The sequence below is a fragment of the Oncorhynchus keta genome, chromosome 22 (assembly GCF_023373465.1).
Source record: "Oncorhynchus keta strain PuntledgeMale-10-30-2019 chromosome 22, Oket_V2, whole genome shotgun sequence".
NCBI classification, from domain to species: domain Eukaryota; kingdom Metazoa; phylum Chordata; class Actinopteri; order Salmoniformes; family Salmonidae; genus Oncorhynchus; species Oncorhynchus keta.
The window spans coordinates 23,481,162-23,499,943 of NC_068442.1; the positions used below are offsets into that span (position 1 = coordinate 23,481,162).

The window sequence follows — 18,782 nt, forward strand, 5'->3', positions numbered from 1 at the left end:
AAAGAGTCATGTGACGGCCAAATTACAGAGAAGGAACTTCTTGATGCAATTAAAGCCTTTAAATCTGGGAAAACTGTTTGGTATACCAGTGGAGGTATACCAAACTTTTTTTATATACTCAGAGGACCGTTATTAGCATGTTCTAACCACTCCTAAAAAAATGGTAGATTATTGTACACTCAACAAGGTCTGATTTCATTATTACTGAAACAGGATCCACGTGGTACATATAAAGATCCAGTCCATTAAAACAATTGGAGGCCTCTTACACTTCAGTGTTGTGATGCAAAATTTCCAGCTAAATACTTAGAATTAGAATTAAAAAGAATTAAAAAGATTTTGTCAGATATTATTCCTCCTAATCAGACAGTTTTTTTTTACATGGACGATACATTGGAGATAATACAAGACAAGTACTGGAAACAATAGAATACTATGAAATGTCTGGGAAACCAGGCCTGATTTTCATAGCTGTCTTTGAAAAGGCTTTTGATAAAGTACGACTGGAGTTTATATATAAATGCCTGTAATATTTCAATTTTGGAGAATCTCTTATAAAATGGGTTAATGTTACGTATAGTAACTCTACACGCAAAATAGTAAATAATGGCTGCATCTAGGGTTGCAAAGGGTCGGAAATGTTCCGGTAAATTTCAGGAATTTTCCCGGACCTTTTCCATGGGAAGTTAAGCCCTGGAATTTGGGGAATTTTGCTTAAAATCATCAAAAACGTTAGCTTATAACAGTGAACCTTTTTTGTGGGATACACAAGGCAATTCATTCTAGGTCTTTTGGCATATTTTGGTTAAAGTATCCCCAATTCAATGGAATTGCAACCCTCTGCATGCACAGTACAGTACATTCTCCCTTCCATCACATGTACAGCAGATTCAAGATCTTGCACATTAATGAGATGCTATTGAGCACACACTACTATACTGTCTGAGCCAAGGACTACATGCTTTCTGGTAAGTTTTGATTACAATACTGGTTTTGAATATTCTATATGAAATACATTATTTTTTTGTTAAATAGTAGCCTACAGCAGTGTGTTTAAACCATTTTCTAACTTGTTAATTTCTGCTAATTAGTTTTTGCTACAATGTGGGTTTTAGCTTGCTTGAGCCTGCTAACCGAGGAGTGTTAATTCACCTGTTTCCATACATGTTTCATTTTAAAACATTTATTTTACAGAGGAGTTGTTTAATCTAACTGCTTAACTATTTATCTGTACATGGAATTGTGTTTTGTTTAAAACACAAATCTTAACAGGAAAATGCAATGGGCACTATATGTGTGGAGACATTTCACTGCAGCCAATGTAGAAGGAAATGCTGTGTACATTTGCAAATACTGTGCCAAATCATGTGAAGAACGCAACAAAGATGTAGAGTCATCTGGCCAAGTGCATAAAGTTCCCTCAGCGCTAACAAGCAACCACTGACAAAATATATTTTCAATTTAAGGTACGTTTTGTCCCTTGTATGATCTAAATTGACATTGTTTTATGATGATACCATCTATTGTTTCATATGTTATCTTTCTGAAACAGAAAATGGACACAATTCGATAGAAATCAACAGAGGTAAGAATATGTTGAAGGCTAGCTGTATTGGGTGCAGACTTTAACATTCAAATAGCTCCTTGGTCATGTAACCTCAACCAAGGTTCAGAATGTCCACGGACTACCCTTCTATATTGCACACCCTTTTGACACTTCATCTCAGGTGATTTTACATTTCAATATCTCCTTGGTTATGTGACCTACTGACCTCAAACAAGGTTCAGAATGTACACTCAGTGGGTCTACATATTGCACACCCTTTACTTTGTCCATTTTCATCTCACATGATTTTACATTTATTTTTCAAACTAGAATTTCAATAGCTCCTTGGTCATGTCAATTACACACCTAAGAAGTGTGAGTGGATATATATACCCATACTGCATTACCTCTAGTTTTGTATCTTCTATATTGTTGTACATTAATAGTTTGACAATTGGGGGATTCATTCCAGTGTTGTATTTACCCTTTTCTTTCATATTTATCTGTAATAAATTGGTAGTTTTGAGTACTTTTATTTTCCCTTTCCTTAAGTCTATTTTGCCACAGTATTTAACAGTGGTACACAATAGGACAGAAAGAGAATACCTCCCTTCATCGTTAATATCAACCATAAAGGAAAAGTGCAAAGTATGAGAGTCATGTTATTAATTGTCCAAAGCAGGGATGGAGAGTGAACTGCACAGCCAGTAAGGTAGGCTGTAGTGGGTTCAGGCAATACATATACTGAACATGTAACCACAATAATGGTGGCCAGATAATCAATGAATTCAAATTGAATATTGACAAATTAAACAAATTGTAGACCTTTAATATTTTCCAAAATGTCAGACACTTTACGTCAAATAAGTACAAAACATTTCAGTGTTAACTTCCTCTTTATCCCTGGTTGATGTACATTTCAGAGCCTCTTCAGTGTGGATGGGGTATAGCATACATTTTAAACAAAGACATCACTTCCAGTTTGTGTTCTTCACACCTATTGAACTCATTTGTATTCATCCCTAGGTACAGCACATGGAACCACCGTTGGCATGCAAAACATTCAATCTAAAACAGAACAAAGAGTAACACGTTACAAATCATATCAAATGTCAATGCCGTATGACAAATTAGCCATCCATTGTGTTATCAGAAATTGTCTTACATGCCATCTGTTGTCAAAAGATTATAAACATGTTAAATAAAGTTACTAACCCAGTCAGTCTTTGGGCAACAGCCAGGTACTTTATCAATGGCACACATGGAGCAGTTGTTGCCTTTGTTGAATTCTGAAATCATAGGCATGAACTACATAAAAATAATTTACATTTACTTTGAATTAAATTTCATTACATACCAGGCATTTTTAGTATATCCTCAGCCATTTCTTTTCACAGCTGCTCTGTGTTTTTGTGAAGGTTCTATATCCATTTGGGAGGGGATGTTCTGTGCAACTTCCTTGGCCATCTACACCAAAATATAAAATAGTTTGATCTAAAATTGTCACATAACAGCTAACCATTCATTATTGAAAATATAACTATCAAACCTGCATTACAAAGACCCCGCAGCTAAAGCTGTCCTGTTGCATGGTGTGAGTTATTTCCCCTCCTTTCCACGTTATGTCCACCCAATCTTGTCCATGGCAGTATCTTCTCATTTTGAAGTATTTTCTTTATGTAAACATAATGGAATTCTGATTAGTTATAGGCAAATGAATACACAGGCCAAAACTGTATGCTCTTTTCCTCATCAGCATAATCTAGTAGTGGTAATTTCCTTTAATCCCCATTCTACACAGCCTAAATTAGAGGCACTGAACCATTTACAGGATGACAATAAAATTAACATTTAGGATCCAACACTATCACAGAGTGAATAAATGTAGGGCGTTTGTAGACTAACAAAAATATTAAGTGACAGTTTCATCAGAACATGCTTAAAGTCATATCACAAAGACCACAGATGACAGTGCCCACCAAGTCCAAGTTGTCAAAATATGATCTGAAAATGTCAGTTGTTACAGATACAAGTATTCTGTGTGTATCCTGGTGTATTTCTTTTCTCTCCCCCTACTCACAGATGGCAATCATTCCCCAATCAGAAGACACCTGCTCCTTTTCTCCTACCCAATCACAGTTCCTTTCCCTTGGTTTAAAAACCCTGTCAGTTGTTCTCTCTGGAGCAATCTCTGTAAATCTCATGTGGTTTAGGATACATGTCACTTTGTCCCCACGTGTGAGTATTGCTTTTGGTGTTTGAGTGTTTGTGGGAAAAGGGTAACCAGACAGGTCGCCCATTGGCATACACTACCCGTTGCCATACATTACCCGTAGGTAAACTTTGCTAAATAAACACAATTTTTGGTTAGCTGTGGTTGAAATAGGCTAGTCTAGCTTAGGGGTGTTTTTGAGTGCTTATTGTTTCTTTCCTTGGGTCCAGCTCAGCCCAGTCCTATATCGACAACCTGAAAGGCCGCTCAGCAAGGAAAAAGCCACTGCCCCAAAACAGCCATAAAAAAGCCAGACTACGGTTTGCAATTGCACATGGGGACAAAGACCGTACTTTTTGGAGAAATGTCCTCTGGTCTGATGAAGCAAAAATAGAACTGTTTGGCCATAATGACCATCGTTATGTTTGGAGGAAAAAGGGAGAGGCTTGCAAGCCAAAGAACACCATCCCAACTGTGAAACACGGCGGTGGCAGCATCATGTTGTGGGGGTGCTTTGCTACAGGAGGGACTGGTGCACTTCACAAAATAGATGGCATCATGAGAATGGAAAACAATGTGGCTATATTGAAGCAACATCAAGACATCAGACAGGAAATTAAAGGCAGAAAAGGGGCAGAGCTGGACCCAAGGAAAAAAAAACAATATCCAAAAACACCCCTAAACTAGCCTACTACTATACAGCTAATTAACCAAAAATACAGTGGGTGGTCCACCCAGTTCAGTGTTTTTAGACAAAGTAGTTCTACAGGTACTGTGGGCAACTTGTCTTAGTACCCCCTTTTCCCACCATCATAACAATACTCACAGGTGGAGACAAAGTGTCATGACGTTGCGAAAACAAAACCAGAGCACTACTGAGGGATTGCATGACAGAGAGGTTGCACTCTGAAGCAAACAGACAGGGTTTTTAAACCAAGGGAAAGGGAATGTGATAGGGTAATGGAAACAGGAGGTGTGTCTTCTGATTAGCGACTGATTTGGGAATGATGATTGCCACCTGTGAGGAGGAGAGAAAAGAAATGCACACACAGGATACACACACACAGGATACCTGTATCCGTAACAGTATACCCCCTTCGATAGTCTATATAAGGAGAGAAAGTAAAACCACAAATGCTTTGAATGTGTGGAACATTATACAGATAATTAAGCATAAACTAAAATATATACACATTTCAGAGAATATTGGTTAGTTAGAAGGATTGTTTATATATTTAAAACAAATGTAATTACATTCTTATTTTTTATTTTTCTAATATATTCTGTCTACATGCAACTTAATGGGTCATTGTCACATATTAGGGAGATTATGTATCATAAATAAGGCGTTGCTGACAATACTGTGTTTACATCTTCACCATTTACTTTAAAGTGACAGAACAAGGGCCATAATTATTCAAGCGTGTGTCATCAGAAACATTCAACTCCAATTCCAGTTAACTCCATGATAATATTTAATATTCTTAGACTTGGTTAGGTGCACATCTAATGTACTTCTATGTTCATCCTTCATACTGTATGACATTTATTTTTACATGATATGTTTAGAATTGTGATTGAAAAATGCTTATTGTCATGTTATGTCTAGTATTTATTACCTCACCCACAAACCATTTGTGGGGTTGCAGGGTGCGACTACTTCCCGGAGGAGAACAAGAGACAAGACGACTGGATACGGGACCCCTTTAGAGTGGAGATGGGAAGCGTCACGTTGCCAAGCAACAAAGAAAATCTGATGGTGGAGCTGTCATTTGATCCCGGACTGAGCATGCACTTCCCGGAAATGACACCACCAAAGTTCTGGTGTAGCGTAATGGGATAGTATCCTGTTCTCACCTGTCATGAAATCAGAATCATGCCACCGTTCAGCACTACCTATCTGTGTTAAAGTAGCTGAAAACTAAAGTTATGATTCACTATTTTAATTATTATTGTTAATTCATTCTGACATGCATATGACATTCTATTGAACTGGTTAAAAACTTACACCTTTAAAAAAATGTAAGGTTGTGAAACTATTGACATTGTAATTGATGATTAAGAATTTCTGCTGATTTCTGTTTTTTCTATTTTAAACACTGGTATGTGTTACTGTTCATTAACATTATTGGACTGGTTATGATGTCATGTTCTGAGTCTGATCATTTCTTACACCCACTCCTGAACTGGTCACCTAATTAAATGGCCTATTCTCTTCAACTGATAATAAAAGTTTGCTCAGTTAATGTGGCTGTGTAATGACTTTCTTTAATACCATAATTGAGACAGTCTTTTTTTGCAAGTGAAGCCTTCCCAAGAAGGTAGCTGCAACACAACATTATAAAATGTAATCATCGACAGTCCATAATGTTGGGTTGTGACTCAATTGTCATTGTCAAATTTGGGTCCCCAGGCAAAACCAGTTGAGAACCACTGCTGTAGATGACATAATAGGCAGGACAAGGAGTGGGTGTGGCCTTGTATGCTGATGATGTGGCTGTATGGAAGAGAGGTGGGAATGTGAAATATGTGATGAGGAAGATGCAATAAGCTGTGTGAGTTAATGAGGGCCGAACAGGCAACTGCTCAGTATCTGACCGAAAGGCGCTACAGAGGGTAGTGTGTATGGCCCAGTACATCACTGTGGCCAAGCTTCCTGACATCCAGGACCTATATACTTGGCGGTGTCATAGACTGTTCTCTCTGCTACCGCATGGCAAGCGGTACCAGAGCGCCAAGTCTAGGACCAAAAGGCTCCTTAATAACAGCTTCTACCCCCAAGCCATAAGACTGCTGAACAATTCATCAAATGGCCATCCGGACTATTTACACCTCTGCTACTCGCTGTTTATTATCTATGCAGAGTCACATTACAAATTATCCCGACCTGTAACCTGTACCCCTGCACATTGACTCGGTACCGGTACCCTCTGTATCAAATCAAATCAAATCAAATCAAATTTATTTATATAGCCCTTCGTACATCAGCTGATATCTCAAAGTGCTGTACAGAAACCCAGCCTAAAACCCCAAACAGCAAACAATGCAGGTGTAAAAGCACCTATATATGTATATAGCCTTGTTATTGTTATGTAACTTTCTTGTTTTACTTTAAGATTTTTTTTATTTAGTAAATATTTTCTTAACTCTTAACTATTTCTTGAACTGCATTGTTGGTTAAGGGCTTGTAAGTACACATTTCACAGTAAGGTCTACACCTGTTCTATTCGGCGCTTGTGACAAATACAATTTGATTTGATATATTCAGGTCCTGTTGGGCCGTAGGGAAGTCAAGTCCTTGATCCGGGCAAAAGGGCTCGTTCTTTGGTAAAGGTAGTGGGATTCTAGTAGTAAGGAAAGGCAATTGTATGATGTGCACCGGTCAGTTGAGGAAGAGGTGGGGAGTATGGGATGTAGGAGAGAGGATGTTGTGTGGAGCAGACCAAGGTATGGGCATAGAGGTTTGAATGCCACATTGTGGATGATAGAGCGACATGAAACAGGTCTGTGTGATGAGTGTTCAGTGGAGGAAATAGTGGAACATGTGATATTTTGTGACCTGTATGGTTTAGAAGTGGTATCTAGGGCTCTATTTCACTTTCTTAGAGGAACAGGACTGAAGATAATTAAATGTAGGTATGACGTGACTGGCCTCACACTCCAGTACAGTAGTTGGCAGTGTATGCACCTTTAAAATTGGATGCGATCCGTCAACCCCCAATCTCAAAGAAGAAGGTGTCGATGACAGGCAAGCAGTAGCTTACCTGTCTTGTTCTTTTGGGCAGCTGGCACACACCGCAGCAGTCGATCTGAGAATGGTTTGATTTACACTTCTTCACTCGTTAGATACCTGATTCATTATTATACGTCCGATAAATATCGCTATCTAAGTATCGCTTGCAAGCATCCGGTGGACAACTTCGCTAGCTATTCTGCGTACATCAATGGTGGCTAGCTAACAGCGGCAGTCTGTTTGGTCGTAGTCATCAAAGCACACCGTAGAATTAACTGTTAAAGTTAATCTAAACGGTGTAAGTAACAGCTAGCGACGTTGCATAACGTTGCTACAATGTGTGAACTAATGAGCATGATCTGATGTAGGCTAGCAGGTTACGTTACTGTATTCTGTTTATATTTTAGCTAGCTAGCGAACGTTACCCGAATTTGTTTCCACATGAAATCTACATACATAGCCAACTTAGCGCTAGCTGCACCAAACATATGCTATAACGTTAGTGCTTGGATCTTGTGTCCGCGCTCTACTTGAACGACAAACGTTACAGTAGCTAGCTATTTCCACTCCCAAATCTGCTAAGCTTAGTCAGGTGTGCAGGTGATAATTGCAGACATTTTATTGCTTAGCCGCTGTTTTCTAGGTCTGAGGCACAGCAGAGCCTCTCATCTTCAAGCCTTCGGATGTCTAGCCATGTGTGTGGCCGCATCCTTCTGCGAGCTGCAAGCAGCACCCCCAGCCCCCTCTCTCCACAGGTAGGTGCTGTCTGAGAAATCAGAAACACCAAAGCGTTCAATCAGTGACTGGTTTAGGGCAATTGTCTGGGAAACCAGGTGTTTGCACTCAGCAAGTAGACTAAATAACATTAATGGATGACTTTGATTGCAGCCCTTGGAGGGAGCGAACGTTTGCACTATCAATGTAAATGCTGGCCTGTCATTATGTCAATCCATTCCTTCTCCTGTCTTTCTCTTTTGGCCATCATGCCCTCTACACCTCCTGCCCCTCCCCCTCTCAGTGGCCCAGTCTGACCCAGCGAGCCTGCCTGTCTTCCTGGGGCTGCTCTGTGTCTGGTGCTAGGTGTAGGTCTGGGGCCACCATGCGCTTCCTCTCCACCCGTCAGGACCTGGACTTTCAGCTGAGCCGTGTCCAGATCAGCAGCATCCTGCGAGCCAACGAGCAGGTAGCACTTATTATAATAATCACTACGTAATCATATAAAACAGGGGTGTTCATTTCCCATCTGTATGTGGGCCACTTCAGGATGCACAACAATATTGCACCTGTTTTAACCTATCATTAATGCCCTTGGGTACTTGAATCAGGTGTGATGGCATTGGGCTGGGCTTTCTCAGGACTGAAAACCCTTGATATAAGCCATCAAGCAGGAGAATGCCTTTGTCTAATGAAGGTTGTTGATCTAGTTATTTAGTACAGTCTAGTATTTTTCCATGGAGTGATTTTTGTATATGGTCTGCATTCACACCCTGTCTGCACCAGGGTGCATGGCTCACCCCTAACCAACATGTTTTAGGCATAATTTATTCTCCAGTTATTTAAATACACCCTATTGTTCTGTCTAACCCAGGCAGTGAGCATCCCTGAGTTTGATGGCCGGGGTCTCAGTGCTGTGAGGAAGTTTGAAAGCAACCAGCTGGCAGCTAACACCCCCAACGAGGACCGCCGCAGCGCAGCCACCTGCCTACAAGTGTGTGTGTTGCTAGTTACAAACAAGCAGGAGAATGCCTAACATGCTCCCCCAGTTCCTCCCTCTCTCTCTCCCCCAGACTAAGGGAATGTTATCCAGGATGTTTGACAGTCTATGTTCCCCAGACTAAGGGCACGCTGTTCGGGGTATTTGATGGTCATGGTGGCTGGGCGTGTGCCCAGGCGGTCAGTGAGCGTCTGCTGTACTATGTGGCGGTGGCCATGATGTCCCAGAGAGGACTTGAGGAGCTGGAACACTGCATGGAGCAGAGCAGGCCTGTCCCTCCCATCCTACAGTGGTACAAAAACCACGGAGACTACAACTACAGAGAGTCAGCCTCGCTCTACGTAGAACACCTCCGGGTCTTCTGGCAGGAGCTTCTGGACAGCGAGGAGCACGGCGACGGAATGAGGTGGGGCTGTGTGTGGACGTTGTGAGACAATGAGCATGCCATGAGGTGTGGGCCTGACTCATCTCTCTGATTAGTATTGTTAACCAACTGTTTTTGTCTTCTGGTTCTTATATGTCTCTTCAACCCTCTATCCTCCTTGCCTCCCTCCCAGTCCGTCTGATGCTCTGTATTATGCCTTTAAGCGTCTGGACACAGACATCTCTCTGGAGGCCCAGGTCCCACACTCTAGCGACCTGATAAGGAGTACTGCCATACAGGTGTGAGTGTGTGCCGTCCACCTCATTCAAGATTAATCAGGAATTTCAAATTTTCTCACCTGAATCAGCAATGCTATTGCCTGGGTCTTTAGCAATGGATTGGTGGCAATTCTCCCCTGACTTTCTCTGTTGTGTTTAACACATCCAACTAGGTGGCGTTTGCTGGCTCCACAGCCTGTGTTGCCCACGTGGGCACTGAGGGGATCCATGTGGCGAATGCAGGTAGGGTGGGATATACGCTGAGTGTACAAAACATTTAAGAACACCTCTTTCCACGACATGGACTGACCAGGTGAAACTATCAAATTATAGTACTTTTGTTTTTAGGTCTGTGCCGGTCCAGTTTTGTTTTGGTCGGTTTGTTTTTATTTATCCCTTATTCAAATCAAATCAAATGTTATTTGTCACATACACATGGTTAGCAGATGTTAATGTGAGTGTAGCGAAATGCTTGTGCTTCTAGTTACGACAATGCAGTAATAACCAACGAGTAATCTAACCTAACAATTCCAAAACTACTACCTTATACACACAAGTGTAAAGGGATAAAGAATATGTACATAAAGATATATGAATGAGTGATGGTACAGAACGGCATAGGCAAGATGCAGTAGATGGTATAGAGTACAGTATGTACATATGAGCTGAGTAATGTAGGGTATGTAAACATATTAAGTGGCTAGTGATACATTTTTACATCAATTACCATTATTAAAGTGGCTAGAGATTTGAGTCAGTATGTTGGCAGCAGCCACTCAATGTTAGTGGTGGCTGTTTAACAGTCTGATGGCCTTGAGATAGAAGCTGTTTTTCAGTCTCTCGGTCCCTGCTTTGATGCACCTGTACTGACCTCACCTTCTGGATGATAGCGGGGTGAACAGGCAGTGGCTCGGGTGGTTGTTGTCCTTGATGATCTTTTTGGCCTTCCTGTGACATTGGGTGGTGTAGGTGTCCTGGAGGGCAGGTAGTTTGCCCCCGGTGATGTATTGTGCAGACCTCACTACCCTCTGGAGAGCCTTATGGTTGTGGGCGGAGCAGTTGCTGTACCAGGCGGTGATACAGCCCGACAAGATGCTCTCGATTGTGCATCTATAGAAGTTAGTGAGTGCTTTTGGTGACCAGCCAAATTTCTTCAGCCTCCTGAGGTTGAAGGGGTGCTGCTGCGCCTTCTTCACAACACTGTCTGTGTGGGTGGACCAATTCAATTTGTCCGTGATGTGTACGCCGAGGAACTTAACTTGCTACCCTCTCCACTACTGTCCCATTTGATGTGGATAGGGGGGAGGGGGGTGCTCCCTCTGCTGTTTCCTGAAGTCCACAATCATCTCCTTTGTTTTGTTGACGTTGAGTGTGAGGTTATTTTTCTGACATCACACTCCGAGGGCCCTCACCTTCTCCCTGTGGGCCGTCTCGTCGTGGTTGGTGATCAAGCCTACCACTAGTGTCGTCCACAAACTTGATGATTGAGTTGGAGGCGTGCATGGACACGCAGTCGTGGGTGAACAGGGAGTACAGGAGAGGGCTCAGAACGCACCCTTGTTTATTTTATTTTTACAGGGACAGTGCACATTAATCAACGCTTCAGTAAAAGTGCCGGTTTTAGCCAGCCGGCTAATTTTCAACCGCAGTCCGTGGGCAGGTTATTAAAAACGATTACAATATAGACAATAGCAACATAGGACAAGTAAGACATAGTAAACAGACAGAGCAACATAGGACAAGCAAGATGTAGCATACAGACAGAGCAACAGAACAAAAAGCAGCAAGACACAATTCATAAAAGCAACAAGTGTTTCCACACTTTGACACCTACAGACATGGAAAGCGGTAACACACAGCTAGGGACCATGTTCACAAATCTGATTGACCTTTAGCCATGTCTTCAAGAATTTTGTGAAAGTGTGATATGTGGTGCACTTATGTGTGTCTGATGGCAGTGTATTCCAGACATGGGAAGCTCTCACAGAGAAAGCAGATTGATTAAATGTGCTTTTCCTTAAGGGAACTATACAGTCACCTCTCATGGCAGACCTTGTGGATCTGCTGCTGAATGTTTGGGTTTTCTGGTTAACAAAAGTACTGAGTGGAGGGGGCGCCAGGCCATTTAGGATCTTGAATACAAGACCTGCATCGCTGTATTGCACAAGAAATTCCCAACTCAGGAGCTCATGCTTTCTGAGGATGTAACAGTGATGGCTATTGGGCTTCCTATCAAGCACTTTGAGAGCCTGTTTGTAGACAGACTGAATAGGTCTTAATGTTGTACAGCAAGCTTGGGCCCAACTAGTCAAGCAGTATGTTAAGTGGGGGAGTATCATAGATTTGAAGTACAGTTTTGCTACCTCTGTAGTCAAAACAATTTCGTATAAATCGGAAATGAGCTAGGTTGAATTTGGTTATTGGAATTTTTCACATGCTTTTTAAAAGAGAGGTTTGAATCAAGTATGGGGCCCCAGTGTTGAGGATCAGCAGGGTGGAGATGTTGTTTACCGACCCTCACCACCTGATGTCACCTGTTAAATCCATTTCAGTTAGTGTAGATGAAGGGGAGGAGACGGGTTAAAGAAGGATAAGCCTAGAGACATGGATTGTGTGTATCATTGAGGGTGAATGGGCAAGAGTAAAGATTTGTGCCTTTGAACAGGGTATGCTAGTAGGTGCCCGGCGCACCTTTTTGAGGGTGTCAAGATCTGCAACTCTGCTGGGTTTATCACAATACACACAGGAAACTGTTGAGCAAGAATGGTCCACCACCCAAAGGATATACAGCCAACTTGACAAAACTGTGGGAAGCTTTGGAGTCAACATGGGCCAGCATCCCTGTGGAATGCTTTCGACAGCTTATAGAGTCTATGCCCCGACTGATTCTGGCTGTTCTGAGGGCAAAGGGTAGTGCAACTCAATATTTTAGGAAGGTGTTCTTAATGTTTTGTAAGCTGTCTATAATGGGATTGTATCATGATAATTCTGTGATAATGACACTCTTAAAGTACTCCCCGTTTGCAACAAATGGACATTAAAATTCTATACTATTATTTTCTTATTTGAACACAGATGAAAATGAAGTTATTTGCTAATGTGTGGCGTAAACTTAGGTGACTGCCGTGCAGTGCTGGGGGTGCAGGAGGAGGACGGGTCGTGGAGCGCCTTACCCCTGTCCCAGGACCACAACGCACAAAACGAGGCTGAGCTGGAGAGGCTCCGAGCCCAGCACCCCCCCTCGGAGAGGGACACTGTGATCACTGACAACAGGCTGCTGGGGGTCAGAACACACCACCACTATCACATAATAGTTGTTCGATCAAATACTGTATATTTATTTGTGTATCATAAGAAAGACCAGGCTGCGCTGGAGAGAGAAACGGTGGTCACTGGTGACAGACTCATACAGTATAGTTACCTCTGCATGTATTCTGTGTGACTAATTCTCCATCTCGTGATCTCTAGATCCTGATGCCTCTGCGTTCGTTTGGAGACGTAAGGTTCAAGTGGAGCCTTGAGCTGCAGCAGAGTGTTCTCGAAAGCCTGGAGTCTGGAATAGAACTGGACTTCCTTAACCTCTACCAGTACACGCCGCCCAACTACTTGAGCCCGCCCTACCTGGACGTGGCGCCGCAGCTGACCTATCACAGCCTCCGACCGCAGGACCGCTTCCTGATCCTGGGCTCTGACGGGCTGTGGGACGAGATGAGCTCTGAGGAGGCGGTTCGGCTGGTGGGCGAACACCTGAGTGGGATTCATCTACAGGTAAGGATGAGAGGGTGTGTGTGAGGGCTTTAGGGAGAAACTTCTTACAGGTGTTTTTTTTCCAGGTGCACATATCCAATTATCAGTTCTATTGTCGTAAACCGTCATCCCTCTAGGCTCCAGTCTCCCCCACTGAGAGACAGTTGAACCTGGGCCAGATGCAAGAGCTGCTGTGGAAACGCCGTGCCCTTGCCATGCCCACCCTGGACCCCAATGCTGCCACACACCTCATCAGACATGCCCTGGGCACCGGGCAGTATGGAGAGCTCTGCCAGGAGAAACTGGCATCTATGTTGGCTCTGCCTGAGGACCTAGCACGCATGTACAGAGATGATATCACAGCTACTGTGGTTTATCTGAACTCTGATCTGGTCAGACAACACAGGTAATGCAGATGGGGACACACACGAACATATACTTCAACTCATGCCTGGTCACATAACACACACACATTTCTTGACAGTTGTTTACTTTACCCTACGGTGAAAACATTTGTTGCGTACCTAGGCCTAAGGCTCAAATACTGCTCGCAGAGAACTGAGTGGCATTGTATTAGTGTTTTTCAGATGGTTAAATAAACTCAGCAAAAAAAAATACGTCTTCACTGTCAACTGCGTTTATTTTCAGCAAAGTTAACGTGTAAATATTTGTATGAACATAACAAGATTCAACAACTGAGACATAAACTGAACAAGTGACTAACAGAAATGGAATAATGGGTCACTGAACAAAGGGGGGTCAAAAGTAACAGTCAGTATCTGGTGTGGCCACCAGCTGCATTAAGTACTGCAGTGCATCTCCTCCTCATGGACTGCACCAGATTTGCCAGTTCTTGCTGTGAGATGTTATCTCGCTCTTCCACCTTGGCACCTGCAAGTTCCCTGGACATTTCTGGGGGGAATGGCCCTAGCCCTCACCCTCTGATCCAACAGGTCCCAGACGTGCTCAGTGGGATTTAGATCCGGGCTCTTCGCTGGCCGTGGCAGAACACTGACATTCCTGTCTTGCAGGAAATCACTCACAGAACGAGCAGTATGGCTGGTGGCGTTGTCATGCTGGAGGATCATGTCAGGATGAGCCTGCAGGAAGTGTACCACGATGGAGGAGGATGTCTTCCCTGTAACGCACAGTGTTGAGATTGCTTACAAGCTCTGTCCGATGATGCTGTGACACACCACCCCAGACCATGATGGACCCTCGATCTCGCTCCAGAGTACAGGCCTCGGTGTAAAGCTCATTCCTTCGACAATAAACGCGAATCCGACCATCACCCCTGGTGAGACATAACCGCGACTCGTCAGTGAAGAGCACTATTTGCCAGTCCTGTCTGGTCCAGTGACGGTGGGTTTGTACTCATAGGTGACGTTGTTGCCGGTGATGTCTGGTGAGGACCTGCCTTACAACAGGCCTACAAGCCCTAAGTCCAGCCTCTCTCAGCCTATTGCGGACAGTCTGAGCACTGATGGAGGGATTGTGCGTTTCTGGTGTAACTCAGTTGTTGTTGCCATCCTGTACCTGTCCCGCAGGTGTGATGTTCAGATGTACCGATCCTGTGCAGGTGTTGTTACACGTAGTCTGCCACTGTGAGGACGATCAGCTGTTTGTCCTGTCTCCCTGTAGCGCTGTCTTGGGCATCTCACTGTACGGACATTGCAATTTATTGCCCTAGCCACATCTGCAGTCCTCGTGCCGCCTTGCAGCATGTCTAAGGCACGTTCACACAGGTGAGCAGGGACCCTGGGCATCTTTCTTTTGGTGATTTTCAGAGTCAGTAGAACGGCCTCTTTAGTGTCCTAAGTTTTCATAACTGTGACCCTAATTGCCTACCGTCTGTTAGTGTCTTAACGACCGTTCCACAGGTGGGAAACTGTGTTTTTAACCCTTTACAGTGGTCCGTGAAGTAAATTTGGATTTTTAAGAATTCTTTGGAAGACGTGGTCCTCAAAAAGGGACGTTTCTTTTTTTGCTGAGTATACATGAAGTTCTTTTTAGCTTGACTCCTACATTTAGGTGAATAACCATGATGTTTTATGTGTGTATGTATGCTGATAAAACTGTAATTATTTACTGCATAGTCATCATAGTCCCAAAGCACAATCGGAGCTAAGTGTTTCACAAGACTTGACTGGGTACCACGTCATACTTGGCCATAGTTTTAAATAAATCCTATTTTCTTATGAACTCTCTGGTGCACTTCCCCACTTTTTACTGAGTCTGATAAAATCTTAACTATATTTTCAGAACTATGTTTTGTATTTGTTACCTGGTGTTAGTTTGGTAAACCTGCTATGTGTCATATTTTGACTATTTGCTGACAATCGACAGTCCACAAACTGAATGTTTCATTGTTATTGGCATATGCAAATTGTACTCGTAATGCCAAGTTAAGAGTAGTCCGATCAGGGGATGAAATTAAATTGTTCATTTTTTGCTGTAATTGTTTTTTTCAAATCACGATTTCAACTTTAATTCACTTCCTGAATGAAAATATGTTAATGTTAACCAAAACCCTTAAACTCTGTTAGTTCTTTGCCTGCCTGTGTTAGGTTTGAGTTTTCTCCATCTACTGTAATGTGTCTGCAAGTTACTCGTCCTCTGCTCTCTCAAATCCTGTTTTCCTCTTAGTATTTTTAAAAATGTATTATGCTCGCCTCTCCCACAGGGATTCTTTAGTGCAATTAACACTGGATCAGAGGCTGGACGAAGTGTACTTTTTAGTCAGTCACATGTCAGTATTTTAGGTCACAATGTACCATCTTCTGTTTCAATAAAGGACCTTTTGGTTAAATTAATGCAATTCCCTTCAAAATGGGAAATTAAGGCCTTGTTTTCAGTTCTCATTTGATCTTCAAACATTTCAATCTTCCTGTGCCACCATCACTACTCTATCTTGGGTAATTGTTTCATGTACAAAATGAACAAATTTAAAATAGTCAATTTTTGTTTTTGTTTTTTTGTTCTCTATTGACAATGAAGCTCTTCAAATTTGGAGAACTGTATAAACTGGAAGTGTTTTGTCAAGATCTGATAAAATCGTGTAGGGTGTGCCAGATAAAGCCAATTTGGGGCGGCAAGTAGCCTAGTGTTTAGAGTGTTGGGCCAGTAACCGAAAAGTTGCTGGATCGAATCCCTGAGCTGACAAGGTTACAATCTGTCCCAGATCAAGACGGTTAACCCACTGTTCCCTGGTAGGCCACCATTGTAAATAAATACATCTGAATTTGTTATTAGCTGACTTGCTAGTTAAATGATAAAAATTACTTTTAAATTACCTTTTCAATGTTTACTCTTGAAATCCATGTAAGATGTAAGTCATATACAGTAGTCTGTCAGTGTAACTGTCATTATGACTCAACTCCTTTAAGAAGATTCTGAGGAAGCAGCTGGGCAATTAAACTGTAGGACTCCCCTAACTCCAGATAATTCATGTTTTGTTCTTCTTGAATGTTGTGAAATGAAATAAAGGAATTAGTGTCCTACTGTTACCCAGCTGCTATACCTTAGTGTATTTATGAAGGAGTTGAGTCATAATAAAGAACTAATAAACAAGAGCACAGAAAAGGACAGGGTTGTTTGGGGATGGTTATAAGGAAGTCTGTTAGTTTCACTTCTACATTCGACTAAGTGCCTTCAGAAAGTATCCATACCCCTTGACTTATTCCACATTTTGTGTTCGAGCCTGAATCTAAAATGGATTAAATCTTTTTGTTGTTGCTCACCCATCTACACACAATACCTCATAACAAAGTGAAACATGTTTTTAGAAATGTTAGCAAATGTACTAAATACAGAAATATCTCATTTACAAAAGTATTGATGCCCCTGAGTCAATACATATTAGAATCATATTTAGCAGCGTTTACAGCTGAGTCTTTCTGCGTAAGTCTAAAAGCTTTGAACACCAGAATTGTACAATACTTGCATTTTTTATTTTTATACTTCAAGCTGTCAATTTGGTTGTTGATCATTGCTAATCCTTTTTCAAGTCTTGCCATCAATTTTTCAAGATAATTAAAGTCAACTGTAACTCGGCCACTCAGGAACATTCAATGTTGTCTTGGTAAGCAACTCCAGTGTATATTTGGTCATGTGTTTTAAGTTATTGTCCTGCTGAAAGGTGAATTTGTCTCCCAGTGTCTGTTGGACAGCAGACTGAACCAGGTTTTTCTCTAGGATTTTGCCTATGTATAGCTCTATTCTATTTATTTTTAGCCTAAATTACTCCCTATTCCTTGCCGGTGACAAACATACCCATAACGTGATGCAGCCACCACCATGCTTGAAAATATGAGTGGTACTCGGTGATATGTTGTTTGCCCCAAACATAACACTGTATTCAGGACATAAAGTACATTTCTTAGCAACATTTTATGCAGTTTTACTTCAGTGCTTTATTACAAAAAGGATGTGTGTTTTGGAATATTGTGATTAAGTAGAGGCATAATTCTTTTCACTATGTCATTTAGGTTAGTATTGTAGAGTAACTACAATGTTGATCCATTTTCCCATTGTCTCCTATCACAGCCATTAAACTCTGCAACTGTTTCCTTCGTGTCTGGCATTTTAGTTAGAAAGGATGTCTGTATCTTTGTAGTGATTGGGTGTAATGATACACCATCCAAGGTGTAATTAATAACTTCACCATGCTCAAACATAACAATGGTCATTATGGCCAAACAGTTATATTTTTGTTTCATCAGACCAGAGGACATTTCCCCCAAAATAACGATCTTTGTTCCCATGTGCAGTTGCAAACCGTTGTCTGGCTTTTTTATGGCGGTTTTAGAGCAGTGGCTTCTTCCTTGCTGAGCAGCCTTTCAGGTTATGTCGATATAGGACTCATTTTACTATGGATATAGATACTTTTGTACCTGTTTCCTCCATCTTCACAAGGTCCTTTGCTGTTGTTCTGGGATTGATTTGCACTTTTCGCACCAAAGTACGTTCATCTCTAGGAGACAGAACGCATCTCCTTTCTGAGAGGAATGACGGCTGCGTGGTCCCATGGTGTTTATACTTATGTACTATTTTTTGTACAAATGAACGTGGTACCTTCAGGCATTTGGAAATTGCTCTCAAGGAAGAACCAGACTTGTGGAGGTCTACAATTCTTGGCTGGTTCCTTTTGATTTTCTCATGATGTCAAGCAAAGAGGCACTGAGTTTGA

The 18,782-nt window shown here is 42.0% G+C and overlaps 1 protein-coding gene and 1 long non-coding RNA gene across 4 annotated transcripts; one reads left to right on the forward strand and one right to left on the reverse strand.

Annotated features, from left to right (window-relative positions):
* Positions 1-2,354: 2,354 nt before the first annotated feature.
* LOC118401205 (uncharacterized) lies at positions 2,355-4,657 on the reverse strand. 2 transcript variants are annotated; one of them, XR_004829199.2, is made up of 5 exons: positions 4,585-4,650; positions 3,627-3,737; positions 3,096-3,219; positions 2,762-2,835; positions 2,355-2,614 (listed from the first exon to the last, which is right to left on the reverse strand). It is a non-coding gene; the product is annotated as an uncharacterized LOC118401205 (long non-coding RNA). The 2 variants fall into 2 exon arrangements; XR_004829198.2 differs by lacking the exon at positions 3,627-3,737 and having other exon boundaries at positions 4,585-4,657.
* Positions 4,658-7,448: 2,791 nt separating this feature from the next.
* On the forward strand, positions 7,449-16,407 carry pdp2 (putative pyruvate dehydrogenase phosphatase isoenzyme 2). 2 transcript variants are annotated; one of them, XM_035798498.2, is made up of 10 exons: positions 7,449-7,576; positions 8,135-8,246; positions 8,510-8,674; positions 9,080-9,199; positions 9,325-9,611; positions 9,763-9,868; positions 10,021-10,090; positions 12,964-13,130; positions 13,316-13,615; positions 13,732-16,407. In XM_035798498.2, the coding sequence occupies exons 2-10, from the start codon at positions 8,175-8,177 to the stop codon at positions 14,002-14,004; spliced, it is 1,560 nt and encodes a 519-aa protein (XP_035654391.1). In that variant the 5' UTR covers positions 7,449-7,576; positions 8,135-8,174; the 3' UTR covers positions 14,005-16,407. The 2 variants fall into 2 exon arrangements, with proteins under 2 accessions (XP_035654391.1, XP_035654390.1); XM_035798497.2 differs by having other exon boundaries at positions 7,487-7,789.
* The last annotated feature ends 2,375 nt before the right edge of the window (positions 16,408-18,782 follow it).

Excerpts from the sequence above, each read along its gene's own strand:
- pdp2 (XM_035798498.2), top strand. The coding sequence starts at position 8,175 with ATGTCTAGCCATGTGTGTGGCCGCATCCTTCTGCGAGCTGCAAGCAGC. Across the intron at positions 8,247-8,509 it reads CCAGCCCCCTCTCTCCACAG|TGGCCCAGTCTGACCCAGCG; the intron begins GTAGGTGCTGTC and ends TCCCCCTCTCAG. Across the intron at positions 9,869-10,020 it reads TAAGGAGTACTGCCATACAG|GTGGCGTTTGCTGGCTCCAC; the intron begins GTGTGAGTGTGT and ends ACATCCAACTAG.